At 38.4% G+C, this 14,662-nt stretch overlaps 2 protein-coding genes across 2 annotated transcripts in view; one reads left to right on the forward strand and one right to left on the reverse strand.

Moving 5' to 3' along the window:
- Positions 1–5,150, reverse strand: part of LOC138007930 (mitochondrial carrier homolog 2-like) — a 13,390-nt gene extending 8,240 nt beyond the window's left edge. The window contains exons 1-8 of the mRNA XM_068855063.1: positions 4,991–5,150; positions 3,682–3,766; positions 2,843–2,900; positions 2,702–2,750; positions 2,502–2,555; positions 1,570–1,605; positions 909–966; positions 503–554 (exon numbers count right to left, since the gene is read on the reverse strand). Coding sequence (XP_068711164.1) covers positions 503–554; positions 909–966; positions 1,570–1,605; positions 2,502–2,555; positions 2,702–2,750; positions 2,843–2,900; positions 3,682–3,766; positions 4,991–5,125 — 527 coding nt within the window. The 5' untranslated portion in view covers positions 5,126–5,150. The remainder of the gene's footprint in view (positions 1–502; positions 555–908; positions 967–1,569; positions 1,606–2,501; positions 2,556–2,701; positions 2,751–2,842; positions 2,901–3,681; positions 3,767–4,990) is intronic.
- Positions 5,151–5,166: 16 nt separating this feature from the next.
- LOC138007929 (COP9 signalosome complex subunit 4-like) lies at positions 5,167–13,654 on the forward strand. The gene is made up of 10 exons (XM_068855062.1): positions 5,167–5,528; positions 5,808–5,959; positions 6,261–6,364; positions 7,255–7,408; positions 8,894–9,044; positions 9,306–9,390; positions 9,639–9,724; positions 10,840–10,955; positions 12,535–12,619; positions 13,332–13,654. Exons 1-10 carry the CDS (start codon positions 5,375–5,377, stop codon positions 13,463–13,465), a joined length of 1,221 nt encoding a protein of 406 aa, XP_068711163.1. The 5' UTR covers positions 5,167–5,374; the 3' UTR covers positions 13,466–13,654.
- The last annotated feature ends 1,008 nt before the right edge of the window (positions 13,655–14,662 follow it).

Consider the following 14,662-nt stretch of genomic DNA (forward strand, 5'->3'; position numbering starts at 1 on the left):
ATTATTGCCTTTTCTGTCCAACTAGTTGGGTGATACTAAAACAATTAGATCCTTCACCCTCAAGGGCGAGCTTGCAGCTTGCGGGCTGCGGGTCTAATTGTTAAACATCTTTCATTGGTAGCCAAATAAGAGCATTCTTAACGACCATTTAATGAAGGCATGAATGCACCTGGCCCCTTAACGACTATTTCACGACTGCATGAATGCGCCTGCCAAACTTGAGAGGATCAGAAATTGATTACAAATTTCCCATTGTTTACACTTGACAGCCTGATTCGCCAACCATCTCAATGGCTCTCCACAAGCTAAAAATGAAAAAAATTCACAATCCAGAAGCAGAGACCAAAATCAGGACAAATGAGGGGGTTACAAGATCTGCATTAATTTACGCATGCATCACCCGCTCATTCGAGTCCGTGACACGTTCAGCTGTAAATCCTTTTGGGCCTCCTTTCAGAATAGCGACATTACAAAGAAGCCAAGAAAAAATACATTTATATACCTGTAAATTGTTTCTTTTCCAACAAACTGAACCATCATCCTTACTGAAATGACTGCAAATAAAAAACACTGCCTCTCAGAGACAAACCATAAAGTATCCCTGTGATCAAAAATTCCCTGGAGTCCCTTTTTTCTTCAGATTTTGAAAGTGAGTTTGCTTAACACCTGAGAAAAATGAGAATTGATGTTTTGGTCACAGGGGCACTTTAGAGCTAGTCCATAAAAAACCTCACTGTTGCGAACTCAGTGATGGTGCTGCCAACTTGACAATAATTATTGCACAAAGATGGCAAAATACCATTTACATGTTCAACAAAATGAAAAAACTCTCTCCTTTGGTTGTCTCAGGGTAATGTATGTGTACAGTACTATCCAATATATGCACGCCATACCTCTATTTGACTTACCATAAAATGGATGGCTAATGACAAGAGCACTGCATTTTGCCACTGCCTGCATGCAGGTCTGAAAGATTACAGTTATTATATCCACTAATTAGTAGTAGAAAAAGGAATACAATCATTACCAAATTAAAGTACAATCAAGGTACCCCTGAATATCTTATAGAGATGTTATAATTATTTTTCACCTATAGAAAAACACACATAATACTGTTTTCCATCATGGAATTTCACTTCTAATGGCTAACAAAACTTTAAAAAATGAAGGCATTCATCCCATGAGACAAAGGAAACCCTTTTGAAACCCTTCAGAGGCCCTTTTGAAACCCTTTAGAAACCCTTTTTGAGAAACAGGAAACCCTTTAAAAACCCTTCTGAAACCCGGTTGCACTAAAATTAATTGTTCCATGCAACATGTTTTTGCGTGGAGGGTCACATTTTATTAGCCGAATGTAGCCTTTTTCAAGCAAAATCATAATATTTTACTCAAGAAAAAATATTTTTTTGTTTTTATGCTGCTGAAATTTGACTTTTGAGAAACAGAAAATTGCAAAAAAAGTCATGGTCACTTTAGAGTGATTTTATGGGAAAATAGAAACTGATAGAACCAAAATGCAAATTCCTCTCAAACCAGAAACTACATGTACAGAAGCTCATCTTTTAACACCTCTTTAGCAAATTCTGCTAGCTCCTCTTGACTGGTCTGGGTAAAAAGAAAAAGAAAGGAGACAGGACATAAGAAATAAAATATTTTAACACTTTCATTTTCTAAAATGTTGGGTTAACCCAACGACTCCAGGAGGTGACACTCAACAGATTTTAGTCTGTCTAACGCCCCAGATGATTTTATTGGTCAACTGGGGACATCCTAGGGTGTTTGAAGTGTCAATGGGATAAATAAAGGGCTGTCAATAAATTTGAAAGTAGAAGGCTTATAATTAAAAGAGGACGGCCCTGAAAGTGAGTTTGCTCACTTGATTGAGCCGGAAGGAAAAACGCTCTTTCTTCGACGCGGACTCCATGTCGTTTCTTCAGATTAAGCGCAGGACTGGGAACTATTCAGTTTCAGGCGTTCCACGAGTTCCACACCATTCGTATGAATGATTTTGTGGTAATTTCTCTTGTTCAATCTTCTTAAAATATGCTGTCAATTCCACTCAAAACGGGGAAAAGAATGCTTTAAAGGTCTCTTTGATGATAATTTAACAAGTGTAATTTAATATTTTTCATCTTGACGAGTAGTAAAATGAGACGAAAGTAGCCGGCTGAAGGTAGCTTACTAGCCGGCTGTTTTGGCCGGCTACCGGCACTTATTGACAGACCTGGATTAATACTAGTAAACTACTTTTAATTATTACAGCATCTAGATGAACAGGGGGATGAAGAATTGTTTAAAAGTTCAACCCTTTTCGAGCCCGGAGTGAGACTAAAATTAATAGATTTTACTCATCAATAGCGGCTGCTTCATGGATGAATGGGTTAGCAACTTCTAGGTACACCAAAAAAAGTTACTTTAAAGTCAAAAAGGGTACATTTCGAACTCACAAATAATGACTGTTACATTTAGAAAAGACTGCCGGAACAAGATCAAATCATCACCTTGCTTTCTTGGTTAACAATCTGGACAAGTGAATTTCCATCTGAAGATACAACCTATTTAACCAGGGACAAAAAGCACCATGCAATAAACTCATGATCATGTACATTTAAATTATGCCAGACAGGCAAGATGTTTAATTTTGTTCTCTGAAACATGACTGACAATACTACAACAGTTTATATGTATGTACGCACTGTACCTGCAAGAAAGTGTTGTTTACAAGAGTTCCGATCATGGATGAGTAGATTCTAAAAAAAAAATAAGATAAATTAATATTACCCAGCAAATTACAGCTCAAAAAATGTATTAAGTCAAAAATCAATCCAATTACAAGGCTTACCTTGGAACTAATCCCCTATAGAGTCCACTCCAACCATCAATCTTTTTTATATGGTTTGCTATACAAAAAATAAACATACAAATATTTTATATGAATCATTAAAAGAAAAAAACATAACAGGGCTTTGATCAGGTTAAGAAGGCTTTAGCCAGATCAAAGAAAATGCTTGTTTAGGTAGGAGGGGAAAACTGAAGTCCCCAGTCCAACAATTAACCTCTAGATCCAAAAAGCTCAGACCACAGATGACAAGTCCAGGAATTAAACCCCAGTTACACATTGGTTGAAGGTGCACTCAAATCTCACCAATGTGGCCGGGGTTAGATTCCCAGACTCGGTGTCATATGTGGCTTTAGTTTGTTGGTTTTCTAATCTGCATCGAGAATTGTTTCACCGGGTACTCGGGTTTTCCCCTCTCTCAAAAAAACATTATTGATTTGATTTGAGTTAATTTGTTGATTTCAGTTTACACTGCACCCCAACTGGTGCTTCAGCGCTAGAACGACATGACTTAATAAAGTTCATTTCCTTTCCTTTCCTTTCCTTCCTGATTGTGCAGGACTGCAGAGAGCTGCTCGCCCTTCACTCTACACTCTTCCTCAGTTGGTTTGCAACCATCTGGAATTTCTCTCTTCCTAATTTTCTCTTATTTTCATGTAGATCAAGAGCAGATCAAGATTCCAAGCTCCTTGCTGAGCAGATTGTATTCCGGCAGGCATTATGAAAGTACCCAGGCAGGCAAAATAGTACTGATAAGCATGAAGGCCTTACAACAATAATAAACTAATGCACTCTAAGCTTGTTCTTGCTCGCTTTTTTAATGAATAGTGGGAATGCCTTACCATATTGAAAAAAACTTGGTAGCCTCATCACTTTGGTTCCAAAAAATGTTCTTGATGGAGTTGGAGGAATGGGCTCGTGACCAATCTTAAATATATTAATCAAATATTAATCACATTTTAATTTTTTCAATGCATTTGTTTTAACTGTTCACTGAAAAATATGATTAAAATTAATTTTTTAAAGAAATGAACGTTTATTGACATTGAAAGAATTATCTGGAGAACAAACAATAATTCAATAAGTGTTATTCTTATGCAAACAAGGGACTACTGGAGGCCTACAGTTTGTTCCAATGATTTTTAGCTGATTTCTTTCACAATATTGCAATGTTTTTGGCTATGTTACAGTATCTTACTCATTATTCACTTCATTTCCGTAGTCCAAAGTCTTAAGTCCACATTACAGGACCCAACCATAGGGTTAACTGCGATTGTAAAATAGTTGTTCATGTGATCATATTAAAAACTGCGTTAACAGCTTGATTCCAATCAAAACAAGTAAACTGATGCTTTACAAGTTTCTATGATAGTATTTTAAAATATTTAATACTTTTTCTTAACAATCAATACCAGGAGTATATCAACTCTGTGAGATTTGTTACTGAGTAACATGATAATGGGATATTGCGTTCAACGAAAACACAAAAACTCATTTCCAGTCATGCACACAGTTCTTTAATACATATTTTCCTGTTAATCTGCCACACAGTCTTCCGTGGCTTAGTGGTCATCGCGATTGCCTCTGAATGAAAAGATACCGAGTTCGAATCCTACTTAGCTAGGCTGCCTTCTCTCAAAAGTACGTCTACGAGGTAAAGTAATCTTACATATGCACAGCCATATCGCGACCCCCTCTCCCCCCCCCCCCCCCCACACCCCAAAAAAAAAGAAAAGAAAAGAAAAGAAGAGTCAGAGCCGAATCCTACACTTTGTCCTCTTTGAATTTGAACAAAGCAATAAGTGGCAGGGTATTCAGGAAAATAACTACATGTCATTAACAAGTAAAATTTTTCGCCTCCAAATTAATCCATGGATTCTACATTAATGAAACCACCATGTCACCTTGTGTATCACAGAGATTCACAAGAAGTTGGCATTAGAATAATTATGCATGCAATGATCAAATCCTCCAGGAACAGCTTTTACCAAATGGTACCTTTTATGTACCTTAATCGTGCTGATCAATTGCCCACTAACTGTAACGGGACTTCTGCATAAGCATAATTATATTATAAAGCCTTACTTCAGATTCGAGTGACAAAAATCGAAAGTGTTTCAATCGTTTTTAACAAATGATTTTGACACTCACTTGCATAAGAAGTCTAACACACGTTAGTGGTTGTGTTGCTGTGGTCATAAATGCCGTTAGCACAAGGGCACCGGCTGTAGTGCCTTCATTATCTAAAATATCTTCAATGCCTCTGTTATCACGAGAGGCCGCCATCTTGAACTTGGAATGAAAGCGAGGTTGACAGGCTGAAACAGGGGAGGGGTAAGTGACAGAATCAAGACATTGAGCTTTCACCTTTTTCTGTACCTGTCAGACAATTATTTGCGCTTTCTAAATTTATTTACCTTACATTGACCATAAAAAGCAGTGTGAGGTTTTCTAGATATTTTATTTCTCGACCTGGTAAGTACTCTCCCCAATCTCACCCAGCCCTGCAGAGATACTTATTGGCGCCAAACCAAGATGGCGGCACAATTGAAGCAAATGCTGAACTCTCTGTCCAACTCCGGAGGCTCGCACAAGGATGTAACAGGAAAATATCGTGATATTCTTGAAAAAGTTTTCAAGTTCCAGGAGCCATCGCTTACAGAAGGTCTCAAAGCCTTTATTGAGGCTGGTAAGTTTGTAACTTAAATTCGAAGATTTATGAGGTAAGATTTTCCTTTTTTTTAAGCTTAAACTTAAGTACAAAAGCCAGCCAAAAACATCTTCCAGGTCGAACAGTCGTAAAGCAATTCCTTCCATAAATTTAAAAGCTTAAAAAAAAGTTTTAAGGAAAAAGAATAAAATATCTCTAATCTTTTAGAAATTGATAAGCGTCAGCCAAGACACTTTAAAACGTCGTTATCGTAAACAGAAGTTATTCTTAACTTGTTAAACGACCTTAATCTTGCAGTTGTACATGAGAGTGTAAGCCTGGTTGTGTCAAGACAAGTACTGACTGAGCTTTGTAATCAAATCCCAAGCATGGAATCCTCTTTGGCAAAGGATGTGTCCCACTTTATACTTGACAAGTTACAACCCAGAGCTATCTCATTTGAGGAACAGGTAATAAGGGTTGTCCTTTTTGGTAAATTAATTATCCGTGAAAGACAACAGTTTAAGGAGATCAACCCCTTTTGATGTTAAATCCCCCTCCAAAGCAGGACCAGCAAAGTATCAGTGCCACATGTACAGTCCAAGAGATTTGATGGCTCATTTTGAAGACCAGTAGAGTCGTCACATACTTGTAACAATCATAGTTAGTACCTATGTAACAATGTTCATTGTGTTAACATTGTTACAATGCATGTGTAATTTTAATAATAACATGTATTGTACATGTGTAACATTCATTGTCATTCTTCAGGTCGCAACAATCCGAAAGCACCTTGCTAAAATCTATGAAGATTGCCAGCAATGGAGAGAGGCTGCAAGAGTTTTAACAGGCATTCCATTAGAAACAGGACAAAGGTAGTTCTTTAGACTGAATGACCTGCTCCTTGATTTTATTCTAACCTCTTGTCTTTTGCCAAGAGATATTTCTAAACTCAATAATATTCTTTTTTGTGTCCAGCTCAACCTCGACCCTAGAGCTCTTCTCTTGACCGAGGGAGAGAAGAGCTCTGGGGAACCCCTTGGGTGTTCTCATTGGTTTTTGTGAAGGGCCTAAGGCTGTGTAAGGTTTTTCCATTTTTTTTAGCAAATCGTAATTTTCTTTTACATTGAGAAATTTAGACCTGGTGGCTATACTGTTTTAAGCTTGTTGTTATTGAAAATCAATAATAACAATTTGTTGTAGAAACATGCTATTTTCATTAAAAAGGTTCTGTTAATTTCCCCTGAAGTAGAACAATATTAAATACCAATTACCAAATTTTGGTATTGAATTTTTTGTTTATTTCAAGGTGTGCATGTGGTCACTAGTAAGTTACTTTAATAGCTGGTGACATTTCAACTACATACTGTCAGCTCTCTCCTGGCAATGACGCCAACTACTGTTTGTGATTCCACCTCCAACTCAATGAAACAATGAACCCCAAACAACTGGCACTAACAACTCACCAAAAATGTTCTAATTACAGATGAGCGTCCATATCACAATTCAGCGCCATCATCAAACAAAAGAAAAATCCTTGGAGCTGTTTTTCAAAAGTTTCAAAAATTTTTGGGTGGCCACTTACATGTGGTATCTTTTCTTATCTTCAAAATGGAGCCGTTTAAAGGCACAAAACTTTGCTATTTTTTTTCTTTTTCTTTTTATTCTCTTGACAACATGTGAGAAGTATCACTTTTGTGATCCAAACCGTTTTAATGGGGTTTGTGAGATACAGGCCACTGATTATCATTTAAACTGATTATAGACAGTATTCAGTGGATTATAAACTGGAGACCTACCTTAAGATTGCTCAGCTTTACCTAGAGGATGAAGACCCTGTGCAAGCAGAAGCATACATTAACAGAGCCTCACTCCTTCAAACAGACACTAAAACAGAAAGGCTTCAGATACTTTACAAGGTTTGTCTGAGTGGCATCATCTCGGCGGCCTGTTATGAGTCTCATTCTTAAAGAGTCACCTATTGGTGAACACAAACACGTCCTTTGTTCAGATTAGCAAATATTTTCAGAAGTATAATACTGCACATAAAAACAAAGCGTAAGAAGCTAGTCGTAGCATGCAGGAATATCAATAATTATTGATCATTCATTTGTCATGTTAACTGTGTCTTTTCAACTTTTAACATGGTGCACCGATAGTGCAGAAGACCTCTTTTTAAATTTATTTATCCCAACTTAAATGTCGATCAAGATGCATAATTACTGTTCCCTTGGGTTCTAAAATGTCTACAGGGCATCAAAGAAGTGTTTGTCTTACCCTGAAACCTTATAAAACAAACTTAAAATTGCTCAGAAAAAATGGCATAATTTTCATTATTTATTGCATAATTGGCCTTTCATATAATCTGCCCTGCAAATTTTGCATAATTTGCATTTTTTTCATCACACCCTATCTTCTGATAGGCCTGAAAACTAGATAGCTGCTGGCAAAAATCACCACTTTGTTGTCTTGGCAGGTTACTCTTTGCATTCATATTATATTTTCTTTACAATTCCAAAGTAAATGTAAAGTCCATTTATTTAACGTCAGTAGTTCCTTCAGTTATGAAACTGGTATCACTGGAAGCCGACGATGCGCCTTTTACCCACCTCCCTCTGTCAGTGCTCTGTTTCACGGATATTTAAAGCTATAGCTACGTGGATCAGAGGAAAGTGGAAACAGACATTGAAGTCACCGAGGATTGAACTGGGGACCCCTTGCTCCGAAAGCCGCGCACTAGCCAACTGAGCTACGCCTGCAAATGTTGGTTTTTGAGGAGAGGGGAAAACTGGAGTACCCAGGAAAAAACCTCTCAGAGCAGAGTAGAGAACCATCAAACGCAACCCACATATGGCGTAGAATCCAGGAATCGATCCTGGGCCACACTGGTGGAAGGCGAGTGCTCTCACCACTACACTAGCCCTGCCCTCCCCTGTTACTTTTCCAAAATCGCCATCTTTTGCACGACCTTCTCACTGAGAAACCTTGTGGGTTTTAAGTTAGCGGTAAAAGCACAAAATTTTAAACTTGTGCCTCTACCTGCCAAGATATATCTTTAGGCAAGGCATCAAGCTTGGTCTCATCTGGATCATTGAAACTTCTGTGCATCAGATTCCATACTGTAAAGTAATGGAATTGATGGAACAAAGACATTTTGTTGAATTTTAATGAATTCAAGCAATACAGGGTATGACAATGTACAAGGGTTGGAAGAAAAAGTGTTTAACGTGAACTGCAACCCTACTTCTTGTCCTTGTTCATGTTGGTAGCTCTTGTGAAGAAGGGTGTGCTAAATATAACAAAGTTGGATGGGAGTTGATAGTTACTGTAGTCTTTCACTTGTTGTGTCTGGTGCTTTGTTAGTTTAGGTCCAACTGTTGAATTTATTGTATTATCCTTCTAAGGTTTGCTATGCTCGAGTCCTGGATTTCAGACGAAAGTTTATAGAAGCTGCTCAGCGATACATTGACCTGTCCTACAGAACTGCAATTCATGACGAAGAAAGAGTGACAGCATTAAAGCATGCTTTGATTTGCACAATGCTTGCTTCGGCTGGTAAGAGATCAAATCACGCAGTCTTCATTAATTTTTACAATAAATTATTATTGGTTTGTAGTTATGAATAATATTATTTTCTTGTAAACTTTTATTGTTGATATTATTTTATCATTATAATTATTCACCCATTGACCCCTGAGAGAGAGACTTAATAGATGTTGCTCTGTCTAGTACCAGATGACTTTTCTTGTCAATGAGCGACGATGCAGGAGTAAATGGGTTAACAACCCCCTTAAAAATAACCTTTTTCTGTTATAGGTCAACAGAGATCAAGAATGCTAGCCAACTTGTTCAAAGATGAACGGTGTCAACAATTGCCTGCATATGGGATTTTGGAAAAAATGTGAGTTAAACCTGTTATAAATCTGCACCGTTGTCATTTCCTTTTTTTTAAGGCTTGTAAACTGCAAGATGAGAAGAGCAGTGCATAGGCTGGAATAAATAACTCAAAGTCAAACAGAATTCTGAAGCCTCCAGGTTTTAAGATGGTGTGAGGTAATGGTCATACCCCCACTACCCATTCCCTACCCAGCAAAAATGGTCGGGCTGATATTAGCTCATTGATTGCCTCCAATCTTGCACTCTTTTTAGGTATTTGGACAGAATTATTCGTGGGCCAGAGCTTCTTGAATTTGCCAATATGTTGATGCCACATCAGAAAGCAACAACTGCAGATGGTAAAAGCTCACCACATTTTTTACAAGTTACACTGCAGGCACCCCTTGTAATATCCACATTCGGAAATTTGACTTTTCATTGGCAAAGAAGTGATCCATAATGTAAAATTTCGCAACATGTAGGTTCTACAATCGGTGACAAACTTGTTGACACATTGACCATTTCAACCCCCTATTCCATCATTGTTAACTCTTTGTCCTTTCTAGGCTACCCAATTTGCCCCCCTCCCCCAAAACAATGTTGTGTTGTAATTCCTGTGATGTTTGGCTACAAACAGGCAACATTGAATGGGGAGACCACATGATGGTATAAATAGTCCTGTTACTTTATGCATATTAAAAACTGCTGTATGGACACAATTTGTCAACTCATTTTGATGCCGATTGTTGTTGGTTCCAAGACTGCTCATATTAACTCTAAAATCAGTGCTACATTTTTATCACCAACCAAATCCTAAAACTACCACAGTTTTTTAACATTAATTTAACCATACATGTATAAACCTGAAAAAATAATATGTTATCAAGTCAACTAAGGACTTTCGTGTAGGACTGGTTGAACTTAATGACTCAGTTAACGCAAAGCACGTGCATCAATAGTCTTTTTTGCAGATTATTTATGTATTGTTTAATTAACAGCTTTTTCATTGTTTTTGGCATTTTGGCTACCAAAGCTCCATGTTAAGTGCATCACACAGTCTTTTTGGGCAGAAATCAATCTCGACCCCAGAGCTCTTTCCTTGACTGAGGGAGAGAAGAGCTCTGGGGAACCCTGAAACAAGGTGTCTTCTCATTGGTTTTCGTGAAGAACAATCAAAAGCGTCTCTAATTGGTGCATTCACGTTAGCATGAGGAGTGAGCAGGCGCCGTAAGGTTCAAATAGCCAATTTTTGGCTCTTGGAGCCCTTTATACGGCGCATGTTCTCAGACGTAGAGTCTCCCAGAGCCTTTGGTTGATCCGAGGCTGTGGTGACAAGAATGGGCAGAAATCTTTCCTTGCCCTGCAGACACGGCCGGTTGACGAGTAATGTGGTCTGGCGTTAGACAGAGTAAAATCTGTTAAGTCTCACTCCCAGGGGTCAGTGGGTTAATAGTACTCTTTTAATTTTGTGTAGGTTCAAGTATCCTTGATAGAGCTGTGATAGAGCATAACTTGCTTTCAGCCAGTAAGCTGTACAACAACATTACTTTTGAAGAACTTGGAGCTTTGCTAGAAATACCACCTCAAAAGGTAAATGAGAGTTGAGCCCTTTCTTGCTAATCTTTGACATTTTATTTTGTTCTCCCCCCCTTCCCCTCCTTTCCTTGCTGCAGTAGAGGTAATTACAGCCACCTTGCAGGACTCGCGACTGTTAAGCATTTTGCAACCAAACTGAAGGAAATTGAGCTCTCACTCACACAATTCTGGGAGCTGTTGTCAAGCTGACTGCGGCAAACTGGCTATTTTATTTCACAAACAAACTCATCCTAGCATGGTATACAATAAAGGCGTAACTACTGAAAAGCTACGAAGCATAAATGTTATGTAAGATTGCGTGAAACTAACAATACTAACAATCTTAGTAAAGAATATCCTTGGACCAATACTGTGAAGTTCTCAGATAAATAATAATTGAGGGTTGAGTAGGAACTGAGGCTGTGAAATTTTAATCCATAATGGCAGACTGACAAAAACACTGATCACATGACTTAAGGTCCCTTGGGCCCAGACCCCAGGGACCCAGACCCCATTGTGTGAGTAAACATTTTCTACTTCTTTTGGTCCTCAGCCAATGGAGAATACAACTCATATGCTCCAAACTTATGGAAATCGATGAGAACAAAATTCATGCAATTTAAGATTAAAGAGGCCTAATCATAAGCCATTCATTTACACTATGTGATCCCTGGTAGCGAATTGGTTTTGGGAAGATGACACGTAGTGGCAAGTGGGCTGATAGTAAGTCTTCCAGTTTACAAGCTGACACTTACCAGGATTTTACTTTATTATAATTTTATTTAAAGTTCAACAGGAATGCATAAAACCATTCCTTCCTGAAACAGGGTTGCCAATAGCGCATAAACTTTGGCTCACCAAGCCATGAACCTTTTGTCTTGTTTACATGTTGTGAGGCATGTAGCCAGGAAATCTCACCACAGTTCAGCTCTCTATAGCATTGTCACCCTCAATAGCCATTTAGTCATTAATATTAACGTTTTATTGGGCTAAACAGTTTTTAAAAACCGGAATTGCAATCCATATTAATCTTCTTAAATTTTGCCCATTGCTGCCTCCTTTTGTAATTGGGGATTTATTCAAATCTTCTTCATTGTTTTAAGTTGTTATTCTTGCGTTTGGCTTGATTTGGTTGTCAGTTCCCAGTAGCTGACCTTGGCTAAATTTCTTGACACATCCCCTTTAAAATTAATTATATGGCATGCCACAGGCAGTTTAATCAGATTTGCATGTCTTGCATGTGGTATTGAATCATACGCTTGTTCTCATCACAAAAGTTAAGCCCTGTTAGCCGAGGTTACATCTGGAGTAGGATAACATCACCGTTTTGTTAATTTTTTTCCTATGTTCTTCCTGTTATTTCAACGCCATCAACTTTTTGTGGCCACAGACGAGCAAGCTGTCAGCAACTCGAGTGAACACTCCCATTGGGATCTTATTTCATTCTGGGACTCAGTTTCGACAAAACATCATAGCACGATGACAGTTATCCGAGCTTGATAACCCTGTGCTATCGAGTTTAAGTGGTGGCACGATGGCTATCGACCGGGTTGATAAAAACTCTCCTTCCGTCAAATGTTTTTGTTTCTTCTAGGCAGAAAGAATTGCCTCCCAGATGATTTCTGAAGGGCGCATGTCTGGTTCTATCGATCAGATCGACGGAGTTGTCCATTTTGAAAGTAAGCAATCTTCAGATCATCTTCAGCTTGACAGTTTTAATAAACTTCGTCATCGTCATCATTAGACTGTGTGTGATCTTGCAACTGTTTGGTGTTGACTTTGCCGCTGGATCTTTTGCGTTGATTCCTTGGTGTTGGTTAGTCTGTTTCGGTAGTATGCGAAAATCGTAAGTACGTCAAAAAAAGCGACTAATATTTTTCAGTTAGGTCTAAACATGCCTAGAGGGGGGAAAGCTTGAATTGATTTGAATTCGAACCGCCGCCATAATGCAGTATTGAGGGACAGTATTCCACAACTTGTAGAGTTTGATATTGTGGAACAATGTGATGTCGAAGGATGCCTCTATAACAAGAATAACTAACCTAAAGGCTAAGTTAAGATGCTCTGTAAATTTTGACGAATTCCCTTTTTCCGATATCCTCATTAACATGTGATTTTGACAACGCCCTTTTTAATATTGATCTTTGCTCTTAGAATGGTATTTGTAGTCATTTTAATCATATTTTAATTGTGGACGGCATTTTCGTTTTAACTTTTTTTGCATTGCATAGTGTAGCATATCGACCATTTAACTTACCGCCAGAGTTATAGCGACTAATAACGTTAACTTGTAATCTTCTATAATTTTAGTTAATCCCCAAATAACCCAGCAAGCTCATAGCTCATACTATATATCGTGTTTCAATAAAGGTCATGTACATTGATTTTCAGCTCAAGAGGTGCTTCCTTCGTGGGACAGGCAAGTACAGAACCTGTGCTTCCAAGTTAACAATGTGATCGAAAAAATCAACATCCATGCCCCGGAATGGGTAGCAAAGTACACCGAATCACAAATGACATCATGAGGAACCGGCTGATCGATGCTGTTAGTGGAACAAATGACAACAGATTCGTTTGATGAGCGCTGCGTCGAAGAGAAAATGGCGCGTTCTCTACTGCTATTGAGCCCGAGAAAAGGAGAGCCAGAACAATTTGTGTCAAGATAAGACTTGTGAATACAGTTATTGAAATGGAAATAAAACGTTGAAAATATACGTCATTTTCTGTCAAGTTAAATTCGAAATTTTTAACTTACCTCGATATATTTATTATAATTTTGATGATGTTATGTGAACTATTTCTCTCAACTGTATTTGAGGCACTAATTGGGAGCACTGCACGGAAATCAAACCAGATCAACTCATATCAAATCGTAGATTAGTTTTTGAGGAACGGGGGAAACCGCAGTACCCGGAGGAAAACCTCGCGGAGAAGAGTAGAGAAGCAACAAACTCAACCCACATGAGACGCCAATTCTGAGAATCGGACCCGGGCTTTATTGGTGGGAGGACAGTGCTCTCCTGGCCCTTCGTTAAATGATAGCGACTAAAGTACTGTAGACTCTCGAACATGCAACTTTCGGCTCATCCTCGGTGTAAAAACCTGTGAAACTCACAGATGACGTAACACAAAGGAAAACAAAAGAGCAAAACAACATCAAACAATAACCTAACCCTACCACGAGCTCACAAAACAAAGAAAAAGTTTCACAGGTTTTTACACCGGGGTAAAACCCCAACTTTCATCCCCCAGGGTTTTTCTTTTCTTTTTATTATTTTTTTAATTGACCAATTTAATTGTCTTGAACAGAATGAAATAGTGTGGGCCAAATTAAAAGCACGATGTTTATTTGAAAGGCGTGAGCAAGCCTTATTTCGTTTCGCCAGGTGCTAGTTCCCATGGTTCACGTGCAAGGTGAACGAAAAACAAGGGGCCTTAATTCGCAAGTTAGTGAATCTCTTGGAATTTCATACCCTTAAGAGTAAAGCAAGGGACTTTTTTTCCTTTCTTTTTATTTTTTAACTTCATTATTATTTGTTAATTTATTTTATCATTACCATTATTTTTGGGCAGGCTTGGCCTCTCCCCAGGTATACAAACATTTCGTGACTGGAAAGCAATTGTGTCATTGGAGCCTGGTCTTGAGAGCATAAAGCCACCTGCCCCACACCCACTGGGTTGTTTTCGTCCATTGATCGCGTGAGTGGATCGCCCTCAGCGAT

This window comes from Montipora foliosa, chromosome 6 (assembly GCF_036669935.1).
Source record: "Montipora foliosa isolate CH-2021 chromosome 6, ASM3666993v2, whole genome shotgun sequence".
NCBI classification, from domain to species: Eukaryota; Metazoa; Cnidaria; class Anthozoa; order Scleractinia; family Acroporidae; genus Montipora; species Montipora foliosa.